Source organism: Anarhichas minor, unplaced genomic scaffold (genome assembly GCF_050575085.1).
Source record: "Anarhichas minor isolate MPS153535 unplaced genomic scaffold, ASM5057508v1 ptg000024l, whole genome shotgun sequence".
NCBI classification, from domain to species: Eukaryota; Metazoa; Chordata; class Actinopteri; order Perciformes; family Anarhichadidae; genus Anarhichas; species Anarhichas minor.
Genome location: NW_027466470.1, coordinates 13,812,098 through 13,839,005, shown reverse-complemented (window position 1 = coordinate 13,839,005; position 26,908 = coordinate 13,812,098). Strand labels below are relative to the sequence as shown.

Genomic DNA, 26,908 nt, shown 5'->3' with positions numbered 1-26,908 from the left:
ATGTACAACCCTGGAAACTAGTGGGAAATGCAAGAAAGTATTCAAAGTCAGAGAGGAAGTCTGAGAGGAAAGGAGTGGAGTGCAAATAGGCATTAATGAAGAGTAGGCCATATGAGACTAATCAGATCTACTTTCGATTTTGTTTTTGGACTTGTTTGTGGTTTCGCTTGAATAGTTTATTTGAGAGGCCATGATATAATAAAAAATGTTGTGCATGGGTCAAAAAAGTACCATAGACCATCAGATACAGCCGCAGCAAGAGCCCTTATGTGGCTTTATTTAGTCATTCTCAACTATATTGATAAAGAGCTGTTTGTGGTGGCTGTCTTATTGATACAGAAACAAGATTTAAGACACGGTGGAGTCTCGAGAAAAAATACGGCCCATGATTATCTTTATCAGGAAAGCCAATCCTACCCTCCCTCCAGTCCAGAGGGTGGCGGTAATGCACCTAAAGCGGTTTGCCAACCGCCAAAAGCCCGAGAAGAATCTACTTGCACATGCGCACTACAAACCTACTTCGGCATGATCCTAACGTTGTAGTGTCGGTGAGTGTTTTGAACAAACTAAACCTTTCAGTATCCCTTCATGTATAGTTATCGTTTTGTCATGTAACTAACACATTTATTAACATACATACATAGCTAGGTATGTTTATTTTGTCGTTTAACCGTTCAAATTTCTTATAATCTATCAACTATTAGCTGCTAACACCGTTAGCTTAGCCTAAGCCGTGTCGTATTGTATTGAGCTAGCGTTGCGTTAACATACTGTAGTTCACTGGAGTTTGTAAAGATCACCAGGGTACGTTTGTTTTGTAGCGTGATAACCCTCTTATCTTAACTGGTGTAATTATATCTAAGTTATAGGGAAATATTTGGTTCTGTTAACTTTTTGCTTTACTTGCCAGTATTTAGACCGATCCATTGCAAGGGAAGCTAGCATAAATAATCTCAGTCAAGAGGGGTCTGAGGAGTCATTGTGAAAAATGTGACCAGTCGCCACCATGTATTTGTTTTTTACATGCCTTTTAAAATGAATGGTGCACTTACAATACAGAGTAATGTTAGCAGTCTTCTACAGTTTATTCATAAGTGGTGGTGTAACTCCACACATGGTACTGTGTTGCACCACAATCCAGGTAAACGGTAAATAGTATTCTTTTTAGCAACATTGTGTGCTTTGTTTTTCTTCAGATACTCAGGAAGAATTTACTTGGGGCACCTGTCCAGTGCTGACTGGGTAAACACGTGTGTGTGTGTCTGGGTGATTGAGCTCAACACATTGCAAAGATGGATTTCCAGCATCGAGCAGGAGGGAAGACGGGGAGCGGTGGGGTGGCATCTGCCTCTGAGAGTAACCGTGACAGGCGAGAGCGGTTACGTCAGCTGGCCCTGGAGACAATCGACATCAACAAAGACCCCTACTTTATGAAAAATCATTTAGGATCGTACGAGTGCAAACTTTGCTTGACACTTCATAACAATGAGGTATGGAGGCACACAGTGACACTTTCCCAGTTTATGTTATCTGAACTTGGTGTTCATGCTTGTTTTCTGAGTATCTTGTTTGACAAACTGCTCTCCTCTGCTTTACAGGGCAGCTACTTGGCTCACACACAAGGAAAGAAACATCAGACCAACTTGTAAGAGCACGGTGCAATTTATATGTTGTCTTTTATGTGACTGATTCATTCCACTTCACTTAACCATGGCTCACAAATTAATCAAACCACAGGTCCACATTACATTTACTGGGCTTGTGGTGGATCATCAGCTATTTCATGGTTGCTGTGAATTGACAGTACAACAACCCATTTTGTCCAGTGAGTTGATTAGCAATTATAAAACTATATAATGTGTTTGTTTCAGAGCGCGGAGAGCAGCCAAAGAGGCAAAAGAAGCTCCTGCTCAGCCAGCTCCAGCCAAAGTGAAAGTTGAGGTCAAAAAGTTTGTGAAAATTGGCCGACCAGGATACAAAGGTAAGCTGGCTGCGTGGTTATGAATCAGTGCAATCATTATTTACTTTATGCTGTTGGAGGTTTCGCTGTAAATGTATTGCATTTTAACCTGTGGTCCATGTCTTTTTCTTCTTTATAGTAACCAAACAGAGGGATTCAGAGACTGGACAGCAGTCCTTACTTTTCCAGGTTAGTGTGTTTGGCGGGAATCCTTTTGTATGGAAGGAGTTTTTAATTTTAGAAAGATTCTGAAACGAGTAAATCAACATTAAAGCTCCCCTTAAGACAGATGCTTAAAAGTTATTCAGTTAGCTTAAGTAGTTACTTTTGTTTGGCTTTGGAGTGTAGTCTTGTTTCACCACTGACAGCTGAAGCAACTGTAAACAGATATTGTCCAGCTTCTCAATACCCGCTGACCCATGGCTGGCTTTATCCTGTACTTCTAAGAAACTGACCTTTTCTCAGTCAAAAGCAGCTGTCTAATACAGCGCCACATGCTGAAGTCAGTACTCGCCTTCTTCTTTTTTTGTGCATATTTTCTTTATCGAGGAGCTTTCAAGCTTATGATTTACAGCAGAGTAGATGTTGTTTTTGTTTTTTATTCTACATAGTTTGTGTCAAAGCTTAATGCCACACTTATTTCTTGTTGGCCATTTCATACCGGGGACAAAATAAGAAAATGGGGAATATTTGTTGACTTTTTTTGCATTCAAACCTTTCGCACCAATGCCGACAAATATTTGCATTTGGTGCATTCCACCAAAAATTGAAGTTCGTTCTGTCACACAATCCTCAATTAATAAGTTGTTTTTACTTTATTAAACCCATATCCAACTCTACAAACTGGACTCTTGTTATTACAAGTGTGCAGGACTGTGTAGAAGAGTTACAATGTGTTACTATTTTCTATGTGTGGCGGCAAAGCATGTTTTTGTAACAAGTGTAAATGCTGAGCTTCATTGCACTGGTTATTCTATTATTCTACCTAAATCATATGTAGTGTATGTGTTTATTATTATGTAATACATGGACTTTAATGCAAGGCTCAATAGTCCTTTTATAACGGTCGGCTTATTAGAATACCTCCGAGGATCCGTGGATTTAATGTTGACATTATTAATAATAACTTACAGAAACATTGCAAAAGCTCTCAGTCCTCCTCTCTGTAATTGTCTCAGCCCAAAAGTCAAAATGTATGGAAAAAAGATGTAATCATTTCCAAATGTATTGGCTACTTTTCACAGCGACTACATGTTATTTCTGAGACGTAGAATGTCCATAGCATACGTTAAAACATAAAGATTCTAAAGACAACGTTACACTTAGAAATGATTGGTTCTGAATGACTCTCATACTAGACAAAGAAGTATGTCTTCCAACCTTTTGTAGGCTGCTACTACTGTAGGCCAGTTCAACTGCTACACTTCCCCAGTTCTCTTCATGTCTGTTGTCTTTATAATCTTTATTTTATTTATCGAAGAGGACACTATTTCACTATGTCACATCGACGGCCGAGAAAATCTATTGATCGCGTGAAAAGTATTTTTGTTTTATTGGTCGGCTCGTTTTTTTTATCGGCATCCGAAATCCACTTTCTCTGTTCATCAGATCGACTACCCGGAGATCGCTGAAGGAATTGGACCCCGACATCGTTTCATGTCCGCTTACGAACAGCGCATCGAGCCTCCTGATCGTCGCTGGCAGTACCTGCTTCTGGCTGCTGAACCATACGAGACTATTGCCTTTAAGGTGAGTGGAAGCTGCACCGCTACTACGCTCTTATAATATTGTTATTCTTGCTGTGACACAACATCTTTGCTTTTTTAGGTCCCCAGTAGAGAAATTGATAAAGCAGAAAACCGCTTCTGGACCCACTGGAACAGGGAAACTAAACAGGTATTGATCAGCTGATTAACATTTGTTACCACAAAGCCAACCCGGCTATTTGATGGGAGGAATGTGGAAACGTGTGCTTTAACTGCTCTTCCGTGTTATCTTTCCTCCAAGTTCTTCCTACAGTTCCACTTCAAAATGGAGAAAGCTGTTCCCCAGTCCAGTGGACCCCCACCTCCTGCAGGTGTGAAGCGCCCCCCTCCTCTCATGAGTGGAGTTGGACATCGCCCACCAAATGAGTCTATGCCCCCTCCCCCGCCAGGAGGGATGCCCCCTCTCCCACCTGGCGCTCCGGGAACCCCCCATATGCCTCCTCAGATGGCCATGCCTCCCATGCCAATGAGGCCCCCTCCTCCTGAGGGCCTTATGTCTAATAACTGATCCCCTACCAGTGAAACACTTTCATGGTTTTTAATGATGTTTAAAGTCTACATTTAGTAGATTTCTATACATTTATTTGGTTTATGTTTGTATGACCACACTGTTTTGTATAAATGCTTATTTTCTGGATTTGGAGCTATGATTGAAAATAGATCATCTTTTAGGATTCTGTTTTTGTAATTAAATTCTTTGGAAAAAAGCATTTGCCTGTTAGAAAGACGTCACAGAGAAAGATGAATTGATCGTGTGAATGGGTGAATGGGTGAATGGGTCATAGCAGAAGAGAAGAGTTCCTGAAATATCGAGATAGAAGTTGCAGATCAGGATAAAACACCTTTTAACTGAAGCAGCTCTCAGAGGGAACAACGGGCTAAGTGGGTCAAATTAGTCACAACCCGCAACCTCGATCTTTAGTTTGCCATGTTCAGTACCTTCTAGTTACATACGATTTACAACTAACTGCAGTTTATTAAAGATGTAGACTTTTCAAAACTAAAGGGAATCCAACGATCACATGGAGATTTAAGGTGAAGCCGGCAGCAGATTAAATGAAAGGAAAATGCAAATATTTTTACAGGTAACTCAGCGTTTCATTACTCAGAATCACATCCGTTATGCAAAGCAGCAACATTATTTTGAGTCTCAGTAGTGGGATTTGACAGATTATCTATTATTGAATTCAACATTACCACCTTTCATAAATGTTAAATCAATTCTGGTGAAAATGGATTAGAAAATAAATTGCCATCTGCTACAGTAGAAAGAATCGAACTCATCCCTTTTGAGTCTTTTTCTTCTCTTTCTTTTCCTCCAGCTTTTGATTCTTCTCAAACTCTGCCTCCTCCTTTCCTTCATCTTCATCTTCCTCATCTGCTGCTGCTTCAGGTTCCTCCTTTTTCTCTTTGATTTCTTCGTCCTTGGCTTTTCTGGCTCTCCTTTCCTTAAATTTCCCTTCTCTCTGTTTCATGAGTTTTTTGTCCGGCGGTGGCTTATTTCTGAGACCTCTTGATGCTCGTGCTGTCGCTCCTCGCTTTGACTTTTCTATTTTGACTTGTTCATCATCGTCGTCGTCCTCATCCTCTTCATCATCAAGGTCTGGCAGCCACCATAACATGACCTCCCAAAGACTTGTCTCGGGCTGAGGGGGGAGAACACATGGCGTAGTTGACACTGTGGTACATGTACATCTGTTTATCCTCATGTCGGAGGATATACGTGTCAAATAGAATCCAAGTTATTTGTTACTGTCCTTACTGGTGGTTGTCTCCTGTGTTGGATTTTGCCCGTCCGTCTCACCGTCAGTCCAACTTCCTCTTCCTCTGCTGCCCCTTGACCACGCAGGGTTTCTGTTTTTTTTTTTTTTTTAAAAGAGACCACTTAGTCACAGCAGGCATGTCATTTTGTAACTGTGGTTCTACTTTTAGTTTACTTGCCATGAAGCCTCTGAAAGCCTGAGGTGAGCACCAGGATGGTAATGGCCACAAACAGACAGCGGTTGAGGGTGACATTCTCCCACGGCGTTTCAATCTGGGTCAAGTTTTGGATGGACGAGGCTTTATGTAAGGCTGCTGATGGAAATGAAAGAAAGAGGAGGAAAAGCTTTTATTGTAATCCAGTAAAGTAAACACTGAAAGCTGACAGGGGTTGAGGAGAAAGATGGGAATGACTCACTTGTTCTGGGGGAGCTGGGCTCCCTGGGTAAAATCTTGGGTTCTGCTCTAGGTTGCTGTGAAAACTGAGACCTTTCCTGTTGGAGAACATGTAGCTCAGAATAAAAGACGTATTAGGGATTTGAACACCGTAAAAAAATTTGTTCATGTTGGTTGTTTTCCAACTGACCTCTCTGACCTTTCTTGGAGCATACATTTCTGAAACAGACAGATGGACATGTACTGAGGGGTAAACGACAACAAACAACCTTTCCCTCAGATTTATTTATCCCCATTGATTTGATTTGTATTCAAACTTTACTGTTGGCTGACATTAAAACCTCTTATACACATAAAATACAAGTCTACTATGACAAAGTTTTGTATTACGGACAGCCATGCTAGTGACTGTGAGGCTGTGCATTGAGCTACATGCTAACATCAACCATGCTAAGATAATGTTTACCACGTTCAACTTCTTGGTGTGTTAGCATGTGTAACATTTACTAATACGCACCAAACACAGTACAGCTGAGGCCCCCTGGAATTTCAATACTTTTACAAGTATTTTGTCATAAATGTAATTATTGGACAATTCAATTATTGGGCAAATTAAATTGACACTTGACAAAAACTCTAATTCATTAGCATTCATCGTCTGGGGACCTTGAAAGACTGTACAAAATGGTTTCAATCTGGACCAAAGCGCTGGCAAATAAACAGACCACATGGTCTTTTTAGACATTTTAGAGCTATGCCTCACAAGCAGCACTTTGTTTGTTTGAAGAGAGTGAGTCTTATTACACCCACCATCCATTCAGCATTATCGCTGTGTTGCCTTTGGCAAGGGGTCATATTACAGTGGCTCCCTGTGCTGCTGTTCCCAAGTATTTATAGAGTTGTACAATATATGTACAAAGGCTATTATGTGCAGGCATTACAGATTGTGTGTGTGTGTGTGTGTGTGTGTGTGTGTCGCCACCTGGTCTGAGGATCTGTCGAACAGGCTTCTGTGGGGGAGGATCTGCTCTTGGTGGCCTTAACTCCTCTTCAAATGTCTCATAGCTCTCTTCCATCTCTTCCCTGAGAGAAAGAGAGGGAAGAAGATGGATGTGGCTCAAAACTGAGTTTGTTTAAAAATGAGTCAGCAGATTTAGACATATCCATATTACACAAAGCTTCGCATATGAGCCTGGCTGTTGTCAGAGGCCAGCTCAGCCTATGGATTGTTATTTCTTTTTAGAAATGCTCTTTTTGTGCCACCTATTACATCCCAGAAACAAGATGTTTCGCTGGACCACAATGTCTATGTCTATTCTTCACTTTGTCAAAGTTACTTCCGTTTTCTCATCAGCGTTTCACATCGGCGTCACAAAATGATAAGAAATAAAAGGTCAACTTCTCTAGTTTATGAATAAACTTAACGCAGTTTCTTGACCTTCACATTTACAGATGAAAGCTGAGGCCCTTATGTCTTCCATGACATTTCTACCCGGACATTGAGCTAATGTCTTAGCAGCCCTATAAATAGATGACGCAAAGCCACTGGAGAGACAGATGGATACAAACTGAATATAAGGGCCGATGTTACCGTTACACCCCTGGCTAGCCTTTCCCTTGTGATGAAGCCTGACCTTTGGCCCTGATTGAAATAAGGACCTACCTGTCTCGACATTTGGGGTCCCCCCGGGCAGCGTCGGCAAACCTTTATCACAAAGCCTGCTGTTCCTCGGCAGAGATGGCAGCAGAGTCAGGCTCTGTACTGTCTGACAGCCAAGCACAGGTGCCGGAGAATGAAAAAACAAAAAAGAATTGAGTGTCAGTCAGAGGCGTTGACGGAGGGAGGGTTGACATTAACATGTGCCATACAGCTGTCGAATCCCAAGAGAGGGCTGAGAGTTGAGGAAGAAAGCCAGACCATACACCAAGTTTTGGAAAACTGAGCCATATGGAAAAAAATCGTATAAAAATCTTATTCGGTGTCAATCCCACATAGTTTGAGCAACTAGGGCAACACCCCTAATAAGAACAACTGAAAAACTGGTTTTGTACTTAGAAAACAGCTAGAAGAAACAATTAAGAGTTGTGTATGGTTATGATTATATTTTAAGACGCTTTCCCACCTTTTGTCTCCTTTTTGGACATTATTTTGAATTTCATAAGTCACCAGCAGAGGGCGCCACTGTACTTGTAAGACAGGGTTTCAGGCTGCTTTGCTCCACAAATGAACTGACACACTTTTAATGAGCTGACCATTTGTCAAATTATCCTCTTTATGTTTCCTTTGTACATTATTGCAGAAGTGCATTATTATTCTCATACTGTGTGTGTGTGTGTGTGTGTGTGTGTGTGTGTGTGTGTGAGAGAGAGAGAGAAAGCGATGGAGGCCACTAACAGGAAGCAGTGTAAACAGATGTAAAGATGATTGGGTTATATCAGGGTGAGGTGGTTGCAGGCCACCTTCATGTGGGAGGAGAGAGGAAGTGTTGATAAACAGACTTGTGGCGATGTTGATGACTCATACCTTTGCTGGGACTCTGCCCAATTCCAGCTGAATCACACACTGATATACCCGTCAGTAATCACTTTGAAGTGGACATAAGCTCTGTAACCTTTCGCCGTGGGTAGACTGACCAAGAAGAAGGCCCGGGTCTCCAATAGTGCTCAGAGCTGCATCACATGATGTCATGTCCCAAAACTGACACAACCAATCTCTGTCAGTTGTGGTGCTTTAAAAAAAAAAAAAATCAAAATTGGGTGGCCTAATATCTCAACAACTATTGGATACATTGCCATGAAATTTGGTTCAGACAGCTATGTTCCCCTCAGGAACATGGATTGATTGATAACTGATGGTAACAATTAGCAAATGGTAACTTGCAAACATGTATTCCTTCATTTAAGGCAGCTTTCCTGGGATCTCAACTCTCTTTTTTGACAACACCAAACTAAAATGGTGAACGTGGTAAACATCAGTGTGTAAGCATTATCACTGTGAGCATGTTAGCATGCTGATGTTAGCATGTGTTCAAAGCACTATTGTGCCTTTGTAGGCGTCCATCCTGACAGAGCAGCTAGCGAGGCTGTAGATTCTTAGTGTTGTTACAAAATATTTACTGTGAATGGATCAATTACAATAAAAAAAAACCATACATTACAACCAACCTTTTAAAAAAGTCTTTACAAAATACAATATTTAATCTTAACTCACCAATTGGTACGGTTCCAGTACAAAATAGCTAAATCCATATTTTTTAAATCTCTGTCCAGACCGTTAGCTGAGAGCCGCGCGGACGAAATCTCTCAATCGTGCTCTGAATTTGGAATGTAGCCCCTTTATATTCATATAGTTTAAAACACAAAGTGTACGATATGTTCAGCATGTATGTGCATATGATGTGCTGTGGGCTCTCATATTACAGTATACAGAACACACACTGACTGTTATAGTGGTATCATGTGTTCATTTAGTGTTATTCTTGCCTATAATGAGCTTGTCTGCAGACTTAATTGACCAAGTGCACACTCTCACCCCACTGATTAGTCAGTGCTCACACTCTAGTCCCAAGGATACAGCTTCATCACTAGTTAGAGTGCATCTTCTGAGGGAACAGTTCTAATTAAAAAGCACATTTGATTTGGATGAATTAATTAAGTCTTCCATCATTAAACGGAGCCTACAGATTTCCTCCTTAATGTCAATAAGTAATCTGAGCTCCTTCTATCTTATTCTCAGCATGTGTCCAGGTAAAAAAAAAGTGCCACGTCTGGGCCAAAGTCTTGGATGTTTCAAGGGCAACACGAGCCCCGTGTGGACACGTCGTGCCAAATAAAGTGAGCAAATGTTCGCTCGCGGACATCTACATTCCAAATTAAGTCAGTGGAGAGATCCAAGCTGGGTAAAGCTTTCGGCCCCCTTTTTGTCCTTACATATTGTGGACTGTGCTCCAAGGACACAGTGACCGTCCAGCACCCAGTGGGAGCTGCTCTATGCCCTCGTACACTGAGGAGTGAGGAGTACAGTGGAGCGTGAAACAACACTAACTGTGTGGACTGTTTAAAAGTCATAGGCTTAAATGACTTGTGGGGACTTTTATTGAATTTAAATGTACTTTATATGCGAGTGTGAGCATTTCGATTGCCTCTAAACGTTTCTCAACATGTCAGCGGCTCGCAGCTAACGGTGCTAACAGAGCTAACAGTGCAAACTATATGGCAAAAGTGCTGGCATAGCTAACAGTGTTTACCTGAGAGGGAACCGGAGGGCGGGAGCTACGATTCTACGACGACGCCATTGGTCGGGACGGCGTTATCAGCTGTAACAGCGGTATGAGAGCAGTGCAGAGCGGATAAGCAGTGGGGGCCGCTCACATGCACTAACATGCACTAAAAAGCAGCCGGCACGGCCATGTCAACAAAGCATGGACAAACTCGGATTACAGCACACACAGAGGAAGAGCAACTTAATCCTCTGTTCCGATAGACATTACTCCACTATATCTTTACAGAGCAGCGTTGTTTGCTACTCTATTAAAGCTCTGAATATCGTATATTGCACCTTTAATATTTTTGTTTTGAAGTCATTGTAAAGGAAGAGCTGATGTGTCTTTATAAAGCTAACGCAGACAGATGATGTTTCCAGAGCTATAGACAGACTTGAGGCCTCAGTATGGTTGAAACAAAATGCTTCTCCGACCGTAGAAGCATAAAAAACAACCTCACCTTACACCGTTCAAACAACCTCTCTGTAACTTACAATGAGAAAGTATCTGTACTTATCTCTCAAGCTCACTTTTTCCATTCTTCACACAACTATCCTGCCACTTTTCATGTGTACAGCTGAGTTCAACACCATGAAAGTGTAGTGGGGAACGCTCCTCAGAGAAGGAAGTGTGTTGTGAACGCAGCCCTCAGGCTAGGCTCCTCCCCCCAATTAGTGCCAGCATTTATAAGGCACCTGTGGTCCTGGCCTCACTCCTTCTTGACCCCTGTTCTGGTGGTGAGTTTCACACATATTCCTCCTCTTGTTGCCGTCGGACTACTTACCCCTTGTTTGAGGTGGTAAGTAGTCACAATCTTAACTTGTATTATTTTGCAGCATGGTGTGCCCTTTTAATCTCCGTTTATCATTTGTAGGTTCACCTGCTGCCTCCATTTGCCTGTTTTGTCTGCTTGTTTTGCCTCTATTTTACTTGTTTTGCTTTTGTTTTGGCTGTTTTTCCTTTGTTCTGCATATGTTGGTAGTTTTAATGATTTTCATTGAATCCTTTAATAAATATGTTCATTTTACGAAACGCGTCTCTGTCCAAATATCAGCAATGAATCTGTGTGCCCTTAATAAATTCTAAACAATATATTAGGGTCGTTAAGTTTATATTTCCCGGGATGTAAGTCCCCAGGTAGTATTGGTTCCCTTAATTCTCCCCCCCCCCCCCCCCCCCCCCCCAAGGCCACGCTGCAAAAGCTTGTGTGGAAAAAGTTTGCACCGTTTGCTTGTTTTTACTCTCTGTCCTTGAACTTAACTCGAAATTAGAAGACAAACACTTTCATGCCTCATGTTTTGATTTGGTAAATCAGGAAAAATTGGAAAGTGACCTTCAAACAGGCCTTGCATGTCCCCAAGCCGTGCATATCTAACCATCAGGTCTATTTCCTTGAAAGCACTTGTCAACTATGGCTATGTAAAAAGATGTCTAACACATACGCACTTGAGTTCTGTCTTGATCTTGCAAAGTTGGACAAAACAATCACAACTCAAGGTCTACAAAGCTTTTTCCAGAGCCCTCAACCACATCACAAGGTCGTCATCAGAATGGAGTTTTTCTTTTTTGTCAAGCAGATGTATATTGACATGAAAGTGCCGTTAGGATTTTATTCATATTTCTTTCACACTTCTAATTCATGTTGGCTTACAATTTAAGAATGAAAGCTCATTCTTGACCTTGGAAATATCAGTTCACTAAAACAACTCTGAAAGCGGAAACGTGGGCTTTGATTTGAGGTTGCTCCGTAAAATAATTAACATGGCTTTGAAAGAAAAAAAACTCAAAAGCTGTTCCATCTTAATGATCAGCATTCAGAGACTTGCATCTTGTCTTTCAATTTGAAAAGAACTTGGACTTGTACTGAAGTATTTAAGTTATGACACTCTTGACTTGGACTAAACAAAACAGCTCAGGATTTTTCAAAATGGACACTGCAAGTATTGAATCATGATCATAAACAGTGGACATGAAGTTAGGAGAAATTGGGATGAAGATGAGGCTGCTAACAGAATCCGATAACTATCCATTCAGCTCTCACTGGAGAACCGTGCTTCAGCGACTCAACCGTCTTTGTAGCAGCGAAGGTTGTAAGTCCAGAGGAAGGATATGGAATTCACTTTATTTACACTACAGTGTTTCTGCATAATAGAAGCTTGTAAAGAAGTGTTTAGCCTAAATGATGCCTTTGCCTTGTGTATGAGTGTTGTGAGTTCTGTCTACACACACATTTACAAGTGCTTTTGTGTGTATGTTGCTGACCCAGCAGTACACTTCTCCTTATAGACTTTGTACTCTGTAGCATAGCCTATATGTATCTTTTATTGTGCCTATAAACCAGACTTTAAGCTGCTCTTATTATTTGTATTTATTTTGGCAGTTGTATTGCCTTGTTAACGTTGTCCCTACATGCTGTTTCATATAAATAAAATGGCCAAAACAAGCAGCTGCCATCACGAGAGTAAGTCAGTGGCTCGGAACGCTCAGCTACCAGATCGCCTCACAAGTCAACCTGCCTGCCTTTCTGCCTGTGTTAAACACCCTCCCTCTCAGATGTGCTGACAGTGTAAAACCTGTATTTGAAGAGGAATGACACTGGATCCACAAGGATTCAGTCATATGTCTCAGTGCTGCTCGCCTTTCACTTCCAATCTCAAACCAAAGCCTTCATGCTCTCTCGGAGTCAGTGTGTTTCTCTGTATCTCTTCAGGCAGCTTACTCAGCCTTTTGATCTTTCGGAGACCACAACATGCAACTGACCGGATCATGAGTGCGAGTCCTGCAGAGTTCACTGAGGGGGGGAGCGCTCTGCTGTTATCCGAACCCAGCCGTCGGGTAGATTAATGTTCAAATGTCCAAACAATGTGATAAACTGTCCCTCATTTCCCCATCGTTAGAGGGGGAAGCAGAGGTGTAACGTCCTGAGAGAAAAGGAGCAGGAGGAATGATCGGTGGGTGACACTTGCACAGTGGATGGGATGATCAGAGAAGATGAGATGATCAGAGAAGAAGAAGATTTTCATTATGTGCAGGCTATGCATTCCCCCCCCCACTGATCTTTTCTTCCAAATATCTTGAAGCCTTGTTTCATCATTATGGGACGAGCATGCAGGAGATGGAGGGAAGCTGAGAAGAGAGATTGGATTTCTTAAAAGGCAGGGGAAATCCAATTAATAATGTTTCATTGTGAACATTAAGTTCAACTTTATGATGCCCCTGCTACAGAGCCCATTGTATATTTAGGTGTTATGATATATTTTGTGTTAGCCTGCCACACGTTATCTTACCTTCCGTTTAAAACTCGTTTAACATGTCTTTTGTGTTTATTTCTCCAGAGAGGCATGACTGAGTGTCTCTTTGTTAAGAAATGAACCACTTCACTTTCACACCTGAGAGTTGCTTGGACCTAATATGTAGTTTTCTCCCCCTCCCCTGCCCTCTGTCTCTCATTGTGTCTATAGGCCATTTTATTGATGGGGTAATTTGCCCTGAGACTGTACTGCGGTCTCCTGTGTGCTATGTGTATTAATTACCATCTATTCATCTGAGGCTGTTCAGCCTTCCAGAGCAGCAGTTCCAGGCCAATGCTTCACAGCTTCTGTGACGGCCCTTAATGCTCCAGCAGAAGCGCTCGTGTGCCTGTGGGAGACGAGTAATGTGCAACCTTGTGTGCTGAGGAAGTGTGATATAATACTACTGCTCGCCGATGACCACGTGAGTCTGGACAGCTTTGATCACGTGATATCACGGATTATAAATTGCGTTTTGTCTTCATTGAGGTCTTCATCCCCACCGCTCAATGCTCCTTCATGTTAGTTGTTGGCACACAGGCCTGTATAATGATTCCAGTGTCTGAAACTGATTAGGAATTTGTGAAAACTGCTAATCACTTTCAGATAAATCTGTCATTTGCATGCAGTGAGAGTTAGACAGGAAGATGGAGAGAGAGGTCGGAGAAAGAAGAGGAGAGATTTTTGTTGTGTTTTTGGAGACTATTTGATGTACAGTATAAGCACTGATAAAGAAGCAATTGGCACTCCACTAACACCACTCATGTGTCAGTTACATACACACAAGACGCGTATATTTAATATGAAAAACATACAGAGCTGATTATCCCAAGCTTCTCTGTTTACTGTGTGCTCTCTTGTCCTCTCTGACATTCAGCCTTCAGTTCTTTACCTTTTAGTTGGATATCTGACATTTGTCTTGTAAAATTGTAGTTTCATCTTGCTAAAAAAAAGTTGCCTCTCATATGATGGCTGTTAAGAGGAATGACTATACTGCATGACAGCATCCTAAACCGTACCCATCCATCAGCCTTCTTCTCCACCGAATAAAGGAGCCTACATGCATTAGTCTCTCTCTGCCTGTCTGAGCCATCAGTAGCAACCTGTGCATTAGGAATATTATCTTCTAAGGCTTTATGGGCAATATTGTGTTAAGTGTCTCAAAATATCCTGTACAAGTGGCAGTCTTGTGACTCGACTTAAATACTGTACAACCTACTGAGAGGTTGTGTAAAATGTGTTTCGTTTAAAACAACATCCTCTGATAAAGATGGCGTTTGTAGAGAGAAACATGATGTTTTGTCGGAGACGGAATGCTTTACATACACGAGTCAGTCCTGTTGTCATTTCGACTCCGATTAGTATTCACATCTGCTGCAGCTTCATTTGTGATCTCAATTCTAGCGTGATTTTCACAGCTGTTACCGGCTGATTTTGAAACTAACATCGCTACCATTTTCTTTTCTTCTCCTGATATATTATAGCCTCTGCCCCCTCAATGCCTCTTTCCCTCCGCCGTGTTTGTGTGCTCGCAGCCTTTCAGCCGGCCCCCGGTTGTCGACTGATTGTAGATAATTACAGCTATTTGACTGCAGCTTTCACATCCAGTCCTTTCTGGAGGCACTTACAGAGGGAGAACATGCCAAGCAGAGGCCCTTAACTGCCTCTCCGGATAACTACAGACACAATGGGAGAGAAACTGAATCATATATCTGACCATGCTGCTGCAGTGAGGTATTTCACATAAAGCTGTACTGCATTAGCAAAGATGCAATATGAATATCTTCCTAAACATTAAGTGCTGGCCCTTGGTTATGCAGAAAGACAATTCCCTTTTTACCATGCATGTTTCTTTCCAAGCAGGAATGTTACAAAATGTAATTTAAAGTCCTTGAAATGTAACAAAAGATATCTGCACTCCAAATGAATGTCTACATTTTATTTGAGGAATAAAATAACTAGACATGGTTTGGTGTCTCAGTGGAAATTGAGTTCTTTCTCCGTGTAGTTTTGCAGAGACTGGCCCATTCGCGCACATATTATGAAACTAATCCTGGTTTGAGGGAATGTAATTGTTCTGGAGCTGTCGTACATGCCTCTCAGCTCAGTGCTATATCCAGAACAGTAGGAATGAGTCAGACTCTTTATGACAGCTCTCCTCTCTTTCTCTTCTTCTCTTTCTCTTACTGCTTGCCTGATGCAGTTTTCTCTTCCCCGTCTTTCTCTTTTCTCTGCTCATTGTCCTCTGCGTCTCCATCTCCCTCCGTCGGCCTCCTGCTTACATAAGCTGCGTTCTGTGCAGTGACAGCGGAGACTTGAGGACCCATCACTCAACAGGAACCTCCCTTTCTGTCTGCCTCCTTGTTTCATGGGCAGCCATGACAGCTGCACACTTGACCGCTGGCAGAAGTGGATAATAGCAAGCGAGATCAAAGCAGAAAAAGATAACACTCAGGCTTTCTCTCTCTCCATCTTTGTGCATCTCTCTCCCACACACAAACTCCGTCTCTTTGACTCTCACTTGACCTGCATGAGGAACATTACTTTCAAAGTGGACCCAAAAGTTCAAAGCAATAACTTGTTTTATGAGTATATTCCTCATGATGAAAGGAGATGCAGGGTTGACAGAAATTGGAAATAAAAGAGGGGATATGGCTGTTGTCTGTTAATACTCAAGGATCATTCTAACAGGATGCCCAACTTCTCTGCAAATGTAACTGAATGCTAAATGGATGGTTACAAACTCATCACAATTAAACCACCAGATCTACTAAACATTTTTTTTTTTTAAAAGGCGATGGAGACAATCTGAACCATTAAAAGCTCAGCCGGGCGTGATTTTAGTGCATGTTCGTGGATGTGTGCGTACCCTCTTGTTAGCTCATGCTCTGCACTGCTCTTATATGGTGGTTAAAAGCTGATAAAGCCGTCCTGACCAACAGCTTCATCGCAGAAGCGTAGCACTTACTCTACAGTTTTCCCTTCAGGTAAACACTGTTCTGTCTCTGTCAGCGTGTTAGCTGTGAGCCGCCGGCTCAGCTGTCACCATGCTGAGAGCCATTGAGAGGCAACAGAAAGGTTCCCAATCTCACAAAAAGCACATTTAAATTTGGATTCATGATGGCAGACAGTGATGGCTGAGGGTAAGCAGAATATTTATTTCGGTCATTATAGCTGACATGTTTATTTTTTCTATTTTTTTGTCATGTTTTTTTATATATTTATTTAGGAAGGTGGTGCTCGGAAATGTTCAGCTGATCAGAAGTTGGTCTCAAGTTACAGAAGGTTGAGAACCCCATGCTTTAGACCAGAGCAATTACAAATAACCCAATAAGAACAATATAAAAATTGGAAATTTAACCATCCCAAAATAAACAGAAAGCTAAGTTGCATTTGTGCTTTGTTGTTGTCTTTTTTTCTTATTTTTTAAAGAAATGTAAGTAAGAGCTGCTGTGGCTGATCATGAGCAGCGACTCTCCTGACTTCAGAGGTTAACTGAAAAAACCCTGACCAGGAAGGTCTTCAGAGGGACGGGAGGCCAATTGTCCAGATGGTTGCACTGGAGTTTAGGTTTGTATTGTACTTGTTCATGTTTTCAAATCTATCTTAATGAAATTCTCACATCCCCATATGTCCGTTGAACAAGTTATTGCTATAATCATTTCTCCTGTCCATACTGGCAGTGAAAATATCCCTTCCTAATGTGACTCCACTGTAAAAGATAATCCTATAAAATCGCAAGATTTTTCTATTTTACTGACACAATAAAATTGCTCTTTTTGTATTAATCTTGTACAAAAAAAGAAATGTAGTAATAAAAAAATGTGCTGGTGCATTACCAGTCCTGTCAGATAGTTATTAAGCAACAGAGCTCACATTATGAAAGGCTAACAAAGAATACCTTTATTGGATGTATTTTGTTTTCTTCTTCTTACTGTTTTCTGTTTGCATTTATTGGCTGTGAAATGAGGCGTCCAGAGGAGAAGCAGGAGATAGAAGAACTATTGGGGAGAAATATGGCAGTAAGTATACGATTATTGAACTGAACTGTGCCCCTGGTCTCCTTCAGGCTTGTATCGTCCCTGAAGGTAGAGCACAGATGCGGATGCACACGCAAACGGAGAAAAAAGAGCAGGCCTTGCTTTTCTGTTCATCTCGCCACTGCAGGCACTCTGATTTCCCACGCAGGCTCACATATGTGATTGCTATGCCCACTGAGTGTTAGCTGGCACCTGACGGTAGATTTCTTATTGCCATGTCTGTTGAGCACATTGCACATGCCTGTGCTTATTTGTGTGCTGTGGTGATTATTCTTTCTAAAAAAAAAAAAAAAAAAAAAACAGAGGCTAGCAATCATTCTTGAATATTTGGGCGAAAAGGATGCTCCGGCCAAATGTCCCCCCCCCCCCTCCAGCTGAATATATTCTTTTGCATGTGTGAATGGCTGCACAGATGAGACAGATTTTGCTGCCGCTTCCTTTGATTCATCTCCACTGGGCTATTTGCATGATTGTGACCCTGTAGTGCCATCACAGATCATCTAGAAACTCTGGTGGTAATTTATGTCTTCTCTTGCTTGTTTAGCGCTGTGGAGTTTACAGTAATCCAGGGAGCCGGTTGTATACAGCCCAGTTCAACATAGAACTGCAGCGAAAAAATAACAATCAATATGGGATCTATACAGGAGAGAGATGTGTGACAGGCTACTTGTAAACTATATAATGGAACTTCTGCTTGAATGTGCATTTCTGTGTGTGTTTCTGTTTGTGTGATAAGAGGGTGATCAATGTATACCTTGTAATAACAGTCCAAGGCTGTTCCATTTCAGCTGTGCGCAGGACTCCCACGCCAGGTGCCAAAATGAAGTAAGATTACCATTTACTTTCTCAGTGCAGTTAGAGTGCAGTGATTAATGTAAACCTGAGCCTCATTTATCAATGTTTTCTCTTCTGTATGCATAAAATGCCATGACGCTTGTTAATATATCACAAGATAATTGCTGTCCAGTGTGAAAGTAAACAGAGCTCAGACTAGAATCAGCCCTCTCTGCAGACGCAATGCATTATAAAACAAACTGTGTTTTTCTGTCGTTACTTTGGCGAGGCTTCTGCTGAGACAATAATTCACTGTGTATGTGCTCTCTATAACAATGAAGCCTGTATCAGCTGGGGCTTGCTGTGTTGCCATGACCCTGGTCTCAGGTGTTAGGTGGTCGTGAGAGATAGAAAGCAGCCCTGACTGCATCAGAACACATCATCTATCCCCCTCAGTCTCATTCTCCGCTGGGAGATGGAGCTCTCATCACTCAGCCGTCTCCATCAGCCCCGTTGATTGGCTTATTATCAGATGTCCTGCACAGACGAAGAGTGGGCCACGCACCACTGCGCACATCAACACTTATGAGCCCCTGTATGAAAACACACACTGACTACACAAATGTACACATCAAGGAATCTGAAAGGATAACACCTTTTTTTCCCCGTCTCTGTCAGTTGTAATCTACTGATGGGACACAGGTCTGACACACACACTGGAATGTGAATGCACACTGGTGCTCATGGTCATATATAGTTACAGAGGTTTCCTTGATGGTACATATGATGTTAAAGGGAGACTCCACCATTTTTTTTATGTCATAGTCAGTTAGTTTCTTGGCAGCGGTTGGTACAATCGGGCCTTTGACAACCGTCTCATAATGCCCTCTGTGGCTCTGGAAGGAGCTTTGTCACATCTAAAAAAATAACCCAGAGGAAGTGATTGTGATGTCATCGGGGTTATCTCGGCTTCGACTTGGAGAATTCAGATTTATAGATTTATAACAGAAATCCTGCATAACAAAAGACGTGGTAGATATTGATGAGTTGCATTATGGGAAGGATCTAAAAGTCAGATATGTTTTTTCGTTAGTCTGTCTCATGAGTCCCTATAGTCGTATGGACATGCAGGACTAAATCACTGCCTGTTCATGGTTTAGAGTGCTATTCATGAACTATAAATCTCCCCATACATGTTCTTATGGAGCCACCGTAACTGTATATTGCAAGGCTGCAGCCGGCTATTTTAAGTACAAAGCGACTATAATGCTGCATTACATCACATCAGTGAGTTCACAGTGCAGTCAAATGCACAGTGTGCTGCCAGTGACTGCCTGGTCTCTGTTTATAAAAAGGTTTGCTGGCCATATGCTAACTGGCTCTTCACTTGGCTAAGTGCAGCTTCTAGGATTAGTCTCTACCTTATAATATTTATATAAAATCATTACCAAAGGGAAAACAACAGCAAGGAGTCAAGTGGCGAGGGCCTGTGCTGTGTACTGTATTGGGCAAGCTCTTCACTTGATGCATCTGCAGCAGAGCGTGGTTCTGGTGTAATAAACTGCAGTGTGCTGGAATAATCTCTCCGTGTTTCAGGCCTGATTTCACATCAGCTATAGGGACAGAGAGAGAGAGAGTGTGGCGGCACGGGCTCAATGGTTGAGTCAAGGGTCCAGGGATAGGCATCCTTGTGTGTGTTTAAGTGTAAAAAGAGAGTGAGCATATGCACATGGGTGTGTTGTTTTGCCTATAGCAGAGGATACATTTTTCAGTCTGAGGTGACTAGAGGTACCCACCAAAGGCTTCAACAGTCTCCCACTTCCTTCTCCTTTATCCTCTTTGCACAATCCTCTCATTTTCGGGCCTCTCTGGCTGCGTGTCTCCAAAAGCACTCTAACTCTGCAACCAATTTCATACTGTATTTCTGTCAAAGCCTCCATTTTCCCTTCACTTCCACCCACTCACTTGTCAATCCTCCTCTTGTTCACGCTTAATATATTCTTATTTAGACCTCCCTCTTTCAGGCCGGTTAATCTATCCCCCTGCTGCTCCAATCCCCAACTTTTACTTTCCTCCTTTCCAGGGTATTTTCCTCTTTCTCAGCTCCATCCCTCTGTGCCCTTCTCCCTGACCTCCTCCAACCTGGCTCTAAGCATTGCCTCTCTAAACCCTGTGAGAGGCCCCAAGTGCTTAAACAACTGTTTTCTAACGGTTCGAAGAGCTTGAGGATGTGCAAGGTTTATTATCTTTAATGTGTGTGTGCGTCTGTGCTTCAATTATTGTCAGGGGAGTTGCAAGTACCAGTGATGGTTAATGCGCTGTCTTATCTCCCCTCATGCAGATCGGACATCCTAGGAGGGGAAAGGCAGCACAAGGACAGGAAGTGGGACAGAAGGAAAGAGGAAGTCAGTTAATTAAATAAATAGTTTCCACTTATTTCAGAGGAGAAATGTGTCGATTTGTCCATGCTGGATAGAGCACAACCTATTAAAACATTCACTACATGTGTTTTTTTTCGTAGCAGAAATGGCTCTCCTTATATTCTTGGAGTTAATGCAGGGCAGCAGTGGAGGTGTAAAGGTGAAAGAATCCTCGCACTGTCTGGAGCTTGTGGGTGGCAGAGTTGAATAAATAAAACTTGCAGCAATTTCTACAACAGTGTCCCTGAGCAAGGTCCTCGAGGGTCCGTACCAGTTGTTTTGTATGTGTTTAGTCTGTCAAGTGCAAACTTCATCTATCTTCCCTTCCTTCCAAACAGCTGCTGGTTTCCACTCATTTATCAACTGTTTGAAAATCAACTGGTAAGCGTTTGGCAAAACATTTTGGTTGAGGCCAGGGAAAGATTGTGGTCATACTATATTAAAACAAGCATTTATTGCAGGTCTGTGATCGGACTAGAACTCCAAATTGTGACATGCAGAATTGTACAATACAGATGCAATTCTTAGCAATATTGGAAACATGAGGCAGATGCTTTTCTAAAAATAAATGTTTTTCATAATCAAGGACACATCAGCAGAACAGGACAGGAGAGCAAGGAATCAACCCACCAAATCTAGAATTGAACCACACTCAACCCACTCTACCACCCGAGCCACACCTGAGAAATAGTTAAGAGACGGTATTGAATATCCATTTTAAATGCAAGAAACACTTACTTACTTGATATTATTTTTGTCTTCTTATCACATCATACGTGTTTCCTTATTTTGGCCAAAAAAAAGGAAACCTCTCGTATACATAAACGGGTGTCACATGCTTTTGATAATGGACAACAGTGTAGAAAAACAGTGTAGCCTGCAATTTAAAACGTTCTCAAGTTGTAGTTAACGAATTCACCGAAAACATGCACGGTGTCTCTATCTACGACTAGCCACCAGAGCTTTGCGGTAGTAAATGGAGAATTTTGGCACACTGGGTAACACTTTGGCGTGAATATATTTACTTGTGTCAGTTTAAGCGCTTATGGAAAAGTGTATCTGTGCTCTGCCCTCATTTTCTGAATGAAGGCTTTAAAAGAGAGAACTTGGGTGGATGAATGTGATTATGAGGTGAGATAAGGGCGTTGAAGAAATAATTACAATTCTCCCGTCATGGAGGCTTGGGCTTGACTCCAGGTTACATCCTGCCGGCTAGGACTATAGAGCAGGTGGATGGAGGGAGATATAAACATGTAAATTAATTTAGATTCCCCCTCTCCTCCCCTTCGCTTTTCATGCATACATAACCACACACTGCTCGTGACCACGGGGTTGAGAGCCGCAAAACTAGGAGAAGGGCAGAGAATGAAAGGTTAGAGTGGGGAGGGATACACTGAAACTGAGAGAGGCGGAGAGAGGGAGCAGATTGATGAGGGTGAAAGATTAATAACCGCCTTGTCCTTTGCTAACAGCCTACTAGATGTAATTATATCCACAGCCATCAGTATGTGTGTATACATGGAAGGCTTACTAGGCTTTGATATGACATCTGCTTCATCTTTAAACCTGAAAACGGTCCAAAACATCCCCCCTCTGCCTCCAAGGCAGCGGTTTTGGGAAGATGAGAATGTTTCAGTAACTTTATTTTACAGGTACATAATTATATAAATAATAAAAATACCTTCTATTCAATACATAGCCATAGTTGATGACCAAGGGAAGTTCAGAGACAGTCCATGCAGTACAAGCTCCTGTAAGACACTGCCTACATATACCTACCCCTTCGTCATCAGCCCCAAGCGAGACAATGGTGCTCTGACAATGGAGGACCAGCAGCTGAATGCTCAGATCAGCCGAGGCAGAGTTGTGGTGGAGCAGGCATTTGGACACCTGAAGTGTAAGTGGAGATGGCTGAGGGATCCACAGCAACATCCATTTGGTCATAATGGTGAAGATCATTGTGGCATCATGTGCTCTGCACAACATGTGCATTAGATTAGCAGACGAGACATGCAATGTGCATCAACACGGATTTCACAGGCAAGAGGATAACAATTATTAGGTGACTGAGGAAGATGATAGCATATATATATATATATATATATATAAAGCTATAGGATATAGGATATAAGGACCTATTAGAATCACAGCTGTTCTAGGATTCAAGCCACATCATGTGCTAATAAGTGTTACCCTTCACACTGGAGGACTATATACTTTACACAGAGCATACCATCTCTAGACGTGTTTCCCGGTACATTAAAGACATTATTTTCACCAAGCAGAGCACACTATTGACTATACTGAAATCTATTTGAGATATAGCTGTGTCTTTTTCTGGGCACCTCCAACGTAATGAGCTTTCATCTAAGTGTGTGAATTAAGCAAAGAGAAGGTTTGGAGAGAGTTGTTTTCAAAGCAGACATGGATTGTGTGTGTGTGTATGTGTGTGTGTTAGTGTGTGTCTGCGAGAGAGTGCTTTCATTGGGTTTTTAATCAGGGCGTCACGCTCTCGGTTCCGATTAGGTACAGCAGGCACTGCTCTCCAGCCGGCTGCTTCTGAACAACAACACCCTCTAAAAAGCAGATAATGCTTCGACACTCAAAGAAAATCAACAGCTCTCCCTCTCTCTCTCTCTCTCTCCTTCTCTCTCTCTTCCTCCTCCACATCTGCGGTCCAAATCAGATCGATGCTGTGAGAAAATGAAACCCCATGCACATTAACAAGAAGGTGCGAGCAGCCTCAGGTAGGAGATGTGTCTTGTGTCATGTGACAAAAAGAAAACAAGAGAATCTAATATAAGCAGCAACCAATATGATTCAATGATGTGTCCTCTGGCCTACCACATGTCACAAACCATTTTCAAAGATCATCAGATGCAAGGCACAAACTCACACACACACACACACACGCTGCAGAGATGCACGGCCACAATAATTGTGTTTGCGCATCTGCAGTGAGAATATGTGATCCTCACACTTCATTCCACACGTCAAAAGACATTATTCTTGTTGCATCGCATTAATTGACTCATCTTTCTTTCATTTCATCTCTATCCAGCGCGTACAAGGACTCATCTCCAGGCTCTGCTTCCGTCTACTGGAGACATGACGAACAAAAAAAGGGAAGCAATGAAGATGATAATGTGCATAAATGATTGTGATTCATTTGTGTCTGTTTATTAATAGAAAAATTAAGTTTAAAGTGTGTAAAATAAAAGATAAGTGTATCTCTGTGTGGCTGCAGATTTTTATTCAGTAAAGTTGGTGTAAGACTTTAATGAAATGTTAGGGTAGCTCTTATAACAGAGAAGATAGGGCCGCTGTTCAACAATTGCTCCATTGTCTTCTCAGGATGATATTCATGAATACAATTCAGCACCAGACACAAAAGATGCTCACATTGGCACCCACGCAGTGACACAGCTTAATCAAACCTATTGTGAAATGAGTAGAAATCACAGGTGTGTGATAGATTGTAATGACACAGAACTGGTTATAATTTACTTTCTTGTTTCAGTTTCCCAAAAAAGCATCAATTACACAAGTTCGTCTCTGACTGCATTTTGGCTGCTCATTACAGGTCTGTTATATCTCATCTTAATGATTTTTTGATTTTGTTCAAATAACAGATTTTGGGTACATTTATTGTTAATCTCGATCTGTAAATCCGTTATAAACTCCCCATTTTAAAACCACAAGGATTATTTGAATGTATAGTTGTTGATAACAAGACTAAGAGTCCGCAGCCATGCTATCAGCTCTGTAAAGCTTTGAGCTAAATGCTAACATCAGCATGGCATGCTAACACGCAGGTATAATGTTTGCCATGTTCACCGTCTTAGTTAACATTTGCTAAATTACAGATGAAGCTGATGGGAATGCCATTAGTTTTACAATCATTTGATCATAACGTATCAAAGGTAACACAACTTGTCCATCTAATATTTGTTTAGCTCTTTTAGTCTGGTCCAAAGTCTGGACCGACAAACAGACCGCCATCCCTACAGCCAAGCCGCTTCAATGGCTCAAAAACATAGTATTGTCTGCAGTTGTGGATGTGAGTGTGAATGTCCGTTTGTCTTTATGTGTTGTGACCGACAGCAACTGTGGCACCCTGGACATTTTAGTTATTTTTATTATTTCAGACGCTTTGTGTCACTTGGAAGACAATAGCAAAGTCACCTGCCTTAAAGTTAAATAGTTTTAAGGCAATATTCTTTTTCACCAGTAGCTGGCAGTAGCAGTTTTGCTATGTTAGCCACTGGCGCTGTTGTTCTTATTTAGAAGGAAGGTAGCCCAGTCTGAGCAAAAGACAGTCAGGATAGCAGCAAACAACAAAGCCAACGTTAATCCACGACTGTCCTTTATACGTGCACAAGTGCCACATATATATTTATGCTAATTCTATTCAGATTTGTTGCTATGTATGTTAGAAAGTAAGGCAGCCAGCTAGCGCTGGTTTGAATTGCTACTCTAGGCCCGTGGTATAGGCTAGCCGTATATGGCTTTACGGTAGTGAACTAACTTAATAATTGTATTCTCATGTAAGACGTTGTTAAAGTTTTGTGTTCAGTGGCTAATATAAGGAGTCTTTTGTAGGGATAGAGGTTGTTGCACATTTGCTATTGTGTCTCTGTAATTTATTTTAATTTGATGACAGATTCATTTATTTTGTCCACTAAATTGCTTTTGGTTTATTACTTTATGGTTATTCTTCCTTAGAAGGAAGGTGGCCCAGTCTGAGCACAAGACAGTCAGGATAGCAGCAAAGAAGAAAGCCGACGTTGATCCACGACTGTCCTTTTTCTGTGTTTACAGTACAATACAATTATTTGGCACCTGGATGGAAGTTGACATCATTCAGCATGTACCTCACCTCTCACCCTGTGCTGGGATAGGCTCCAGCCCCCTCTGACTCTGCACAAAATAAACAAGTAAATGTCTGTGAATTCATTGTGAACTGTATCGAGTGTTGTGGCTCGTCCTCCGCACCATCACTTCTGTTGCAATCACAGCAAAGAAAGACAACATACTGTAATGAAATGCTTCGTTAAATTCCCAGAATTTGTCTATAACCGATATGGTCCGGAGTGACTATGTGATGGAATATTGCATGAGCTACTGAGACAGATGCCCCATTTTTGTCTCTGAATGGAAACTGTTGCTTCACAGCGAGGAATGCCTTCTGTCGTCTGTTTATTCGCGCCACATTTTTGATAATATTAAATCAGCAGGTGATGTTAAGAGGTAGGCAATCAGCCACAACCCCGCCATCGACCCACCGACACACACTCCGTGCACACTAATGTTTTCGGAGTCAATGAAGAATTATATACCTCAAGCTGGACAATTGAGACGTGAAAGCTGAGACGGACACTAGATTAAATCTCCCCGTGTGTCCTACTGATGAAACCTAAACACACACTAGACACTCTGCTGCTCTCTTCCCCCGCAGTGGCCTCTAGTGATTTTCGGATTTGATGGTTAAGTTTTAATTATTGCATAAAAGGCCTCACTGGATCTTCTGGCTGACTCCTTTTTTAAGCATGCTATTTCCTTATTTTCAATGAGTCAGCCCACAGGTCCCCGCAGGACGCCTGACCATTACAGTTGATATGAAAATCAAGAAGCAGCCAAGCCTTTCTTTTTAAGTCTCTAAATCACACAGACTTGGACAGAAATCGCACACAGTATATTAACTAACTAGTCTCTCCTCTAATTGCTGTTTGGATGATAATGTGGAGGAAAATGAAATATCACAAAGTTTTTAATGATATACCTCAATATTGCTATAGAGAGAGCACACATTTAAGACCTGCCCACGCTGGAGGGGAAAACAATGAATCGCTCTCCATTGACTTCGTATTGCGTGAAGGTGCCTCCTTGTCACTTTCAAGCAAACAACAGAAAAATGGCTAAAATCTGCTGTGTGGTAGGATGCACTACCAACGGGCTAAAGAACTCAGAACTCAGTTTTTTATAAACTGCCCATGAAAAAATGAGACTTTAAGAAGACAAAAGTGCGGCATACGCGGGAAGAATGTAAAAACTGTGGATCCTGACACTCAATATGCCTCACGTTACGTGTGCAGCAAGCAATTTGTCCAAAGGTCCGTTTTAGGCTAACTAAATATCTGAAAGTTAACCTGAATTATTTTGACATTTTGCCACTTGTGTTTTGGTGAAGTTTGGATGAATCAGAAAGCTCTGCAGTATTATGTTTCCCCTCAGGTGGG

General features: G+C 41.7%; 2 protein-coding genes across 2 annotated transcripts; one reads left to right on the top strand and one right to left on the bottom strand.

Annotated features, from left to right (window-relative positions):
- The first annotated feature begins 389 nt into the window (after nucleotides 1-389).
- sf3a2 (splicing factor 3a, subunit 2) lies at nucleotides 390-4,363 on the top strand. The gene is made up of 8 exons (XM_076097876.1): nucleotides 390-548; nucleotides 1,197-1,490; nucleotides 1,599-1,645; nucleotides 1,872-1,981; nucleotides 2,100-2,149; nucleotides 3,569-3,709; nucleotides 3,788-3,856; nucleotides 3,968-4,363. The coding sequence occupies exons 2-8, from the start codon at nucleotides 1,293-1,295 to the stop codon at nucleotides 4,232-4,234; spliced, it is 882 nt and encodes a 293-aa protein (XP_075953991.1). The 5' UTR covers nucleotides 390-548; nucleotides 1,197-1,292; the 3' UTR covers nucleotides 4,235-4,363.
- LOC142956339 (uncharacterized) lies at nucleotides 3,972-22,583 on the bottom strand. The gene is made up of 9 exons (XM_076097877.1): nucleotides 22,449-22,583; nucleotides 20,551-20,600; nucleotides 7,547-7,649; nucleotides 6,866-6,966; nucleotides 6,074-6,102; nucleotides 5,906-5,981; nucleotides 5,668-5,799; nucleotides 5,489-5,580; nucleotides 3,972-5,372 (listed from the first exon to the last, which is right to left on the bottom strand). The coding sequence occupies exons 4-9, from the start codon at nucleotides 6,957-6,959 to the stop codon at nucleotides 5,007-5,009; spliced, it is 789 nt and encodes a 262-aa protein (XP_075953992.1). The 5' UTR covers nucleotides 6,960-6,966; nucleotides 7,547-7,649; nucleotides 20,551-20,600; nucleotides 22,449-22,583; the 3' UTR covers nucleotides 3,972-5,006.
- Nucleotides 22,584-26,908: the final 4,325 nt, after the last annotated feature.

Bases quoted from the DNA above. Each gene is read 5' to 3' on its own strand.
- sf3a2 (XM_076097876.1), top strand. From the start codon at position 1,293: ATGGATTTCCAGCATCGAGCAGGAGGGAAGACGGGGAGCGGTGGGGTG. The intron at 1,646-1,871 runs GTAAGAGCACGG...TGTTTGTTTCAG, and splicing joins AAGAAACATCAGACCAACTT to AGCGCGGAGAGCAGCCAAAG. The intron at 3,710-3,787 runs GTGAGTGGAAGC...TTGCTTTTTTAG, and splicing joins ACGAGACTATTGCCTTTAAG to GTCCCCAGTAGAGAAATTGA.
- LOC142956339 (XM_076097877.1), bottom strand. From the start codon at position 6,959: ATGGAAGAGAGCTATGAGACATTTGAAGAGGAGTTAAGGCCACCAAGA. The intron at 6,103-6,865 runs GTGGCGACACAC...TGTCTGTTTCAG, and splicing joins TCGACAGATCCTCAGACCAG to AAATGTATGCTCCAAGAAAG. The intron at 5,373-5,488 runs GTAAGGACAGTA...CTCCCCCCTCAG, and splicing joins AACACAGGAGACAACCACCA to CCCGAGACAAGTCTTTGGGA.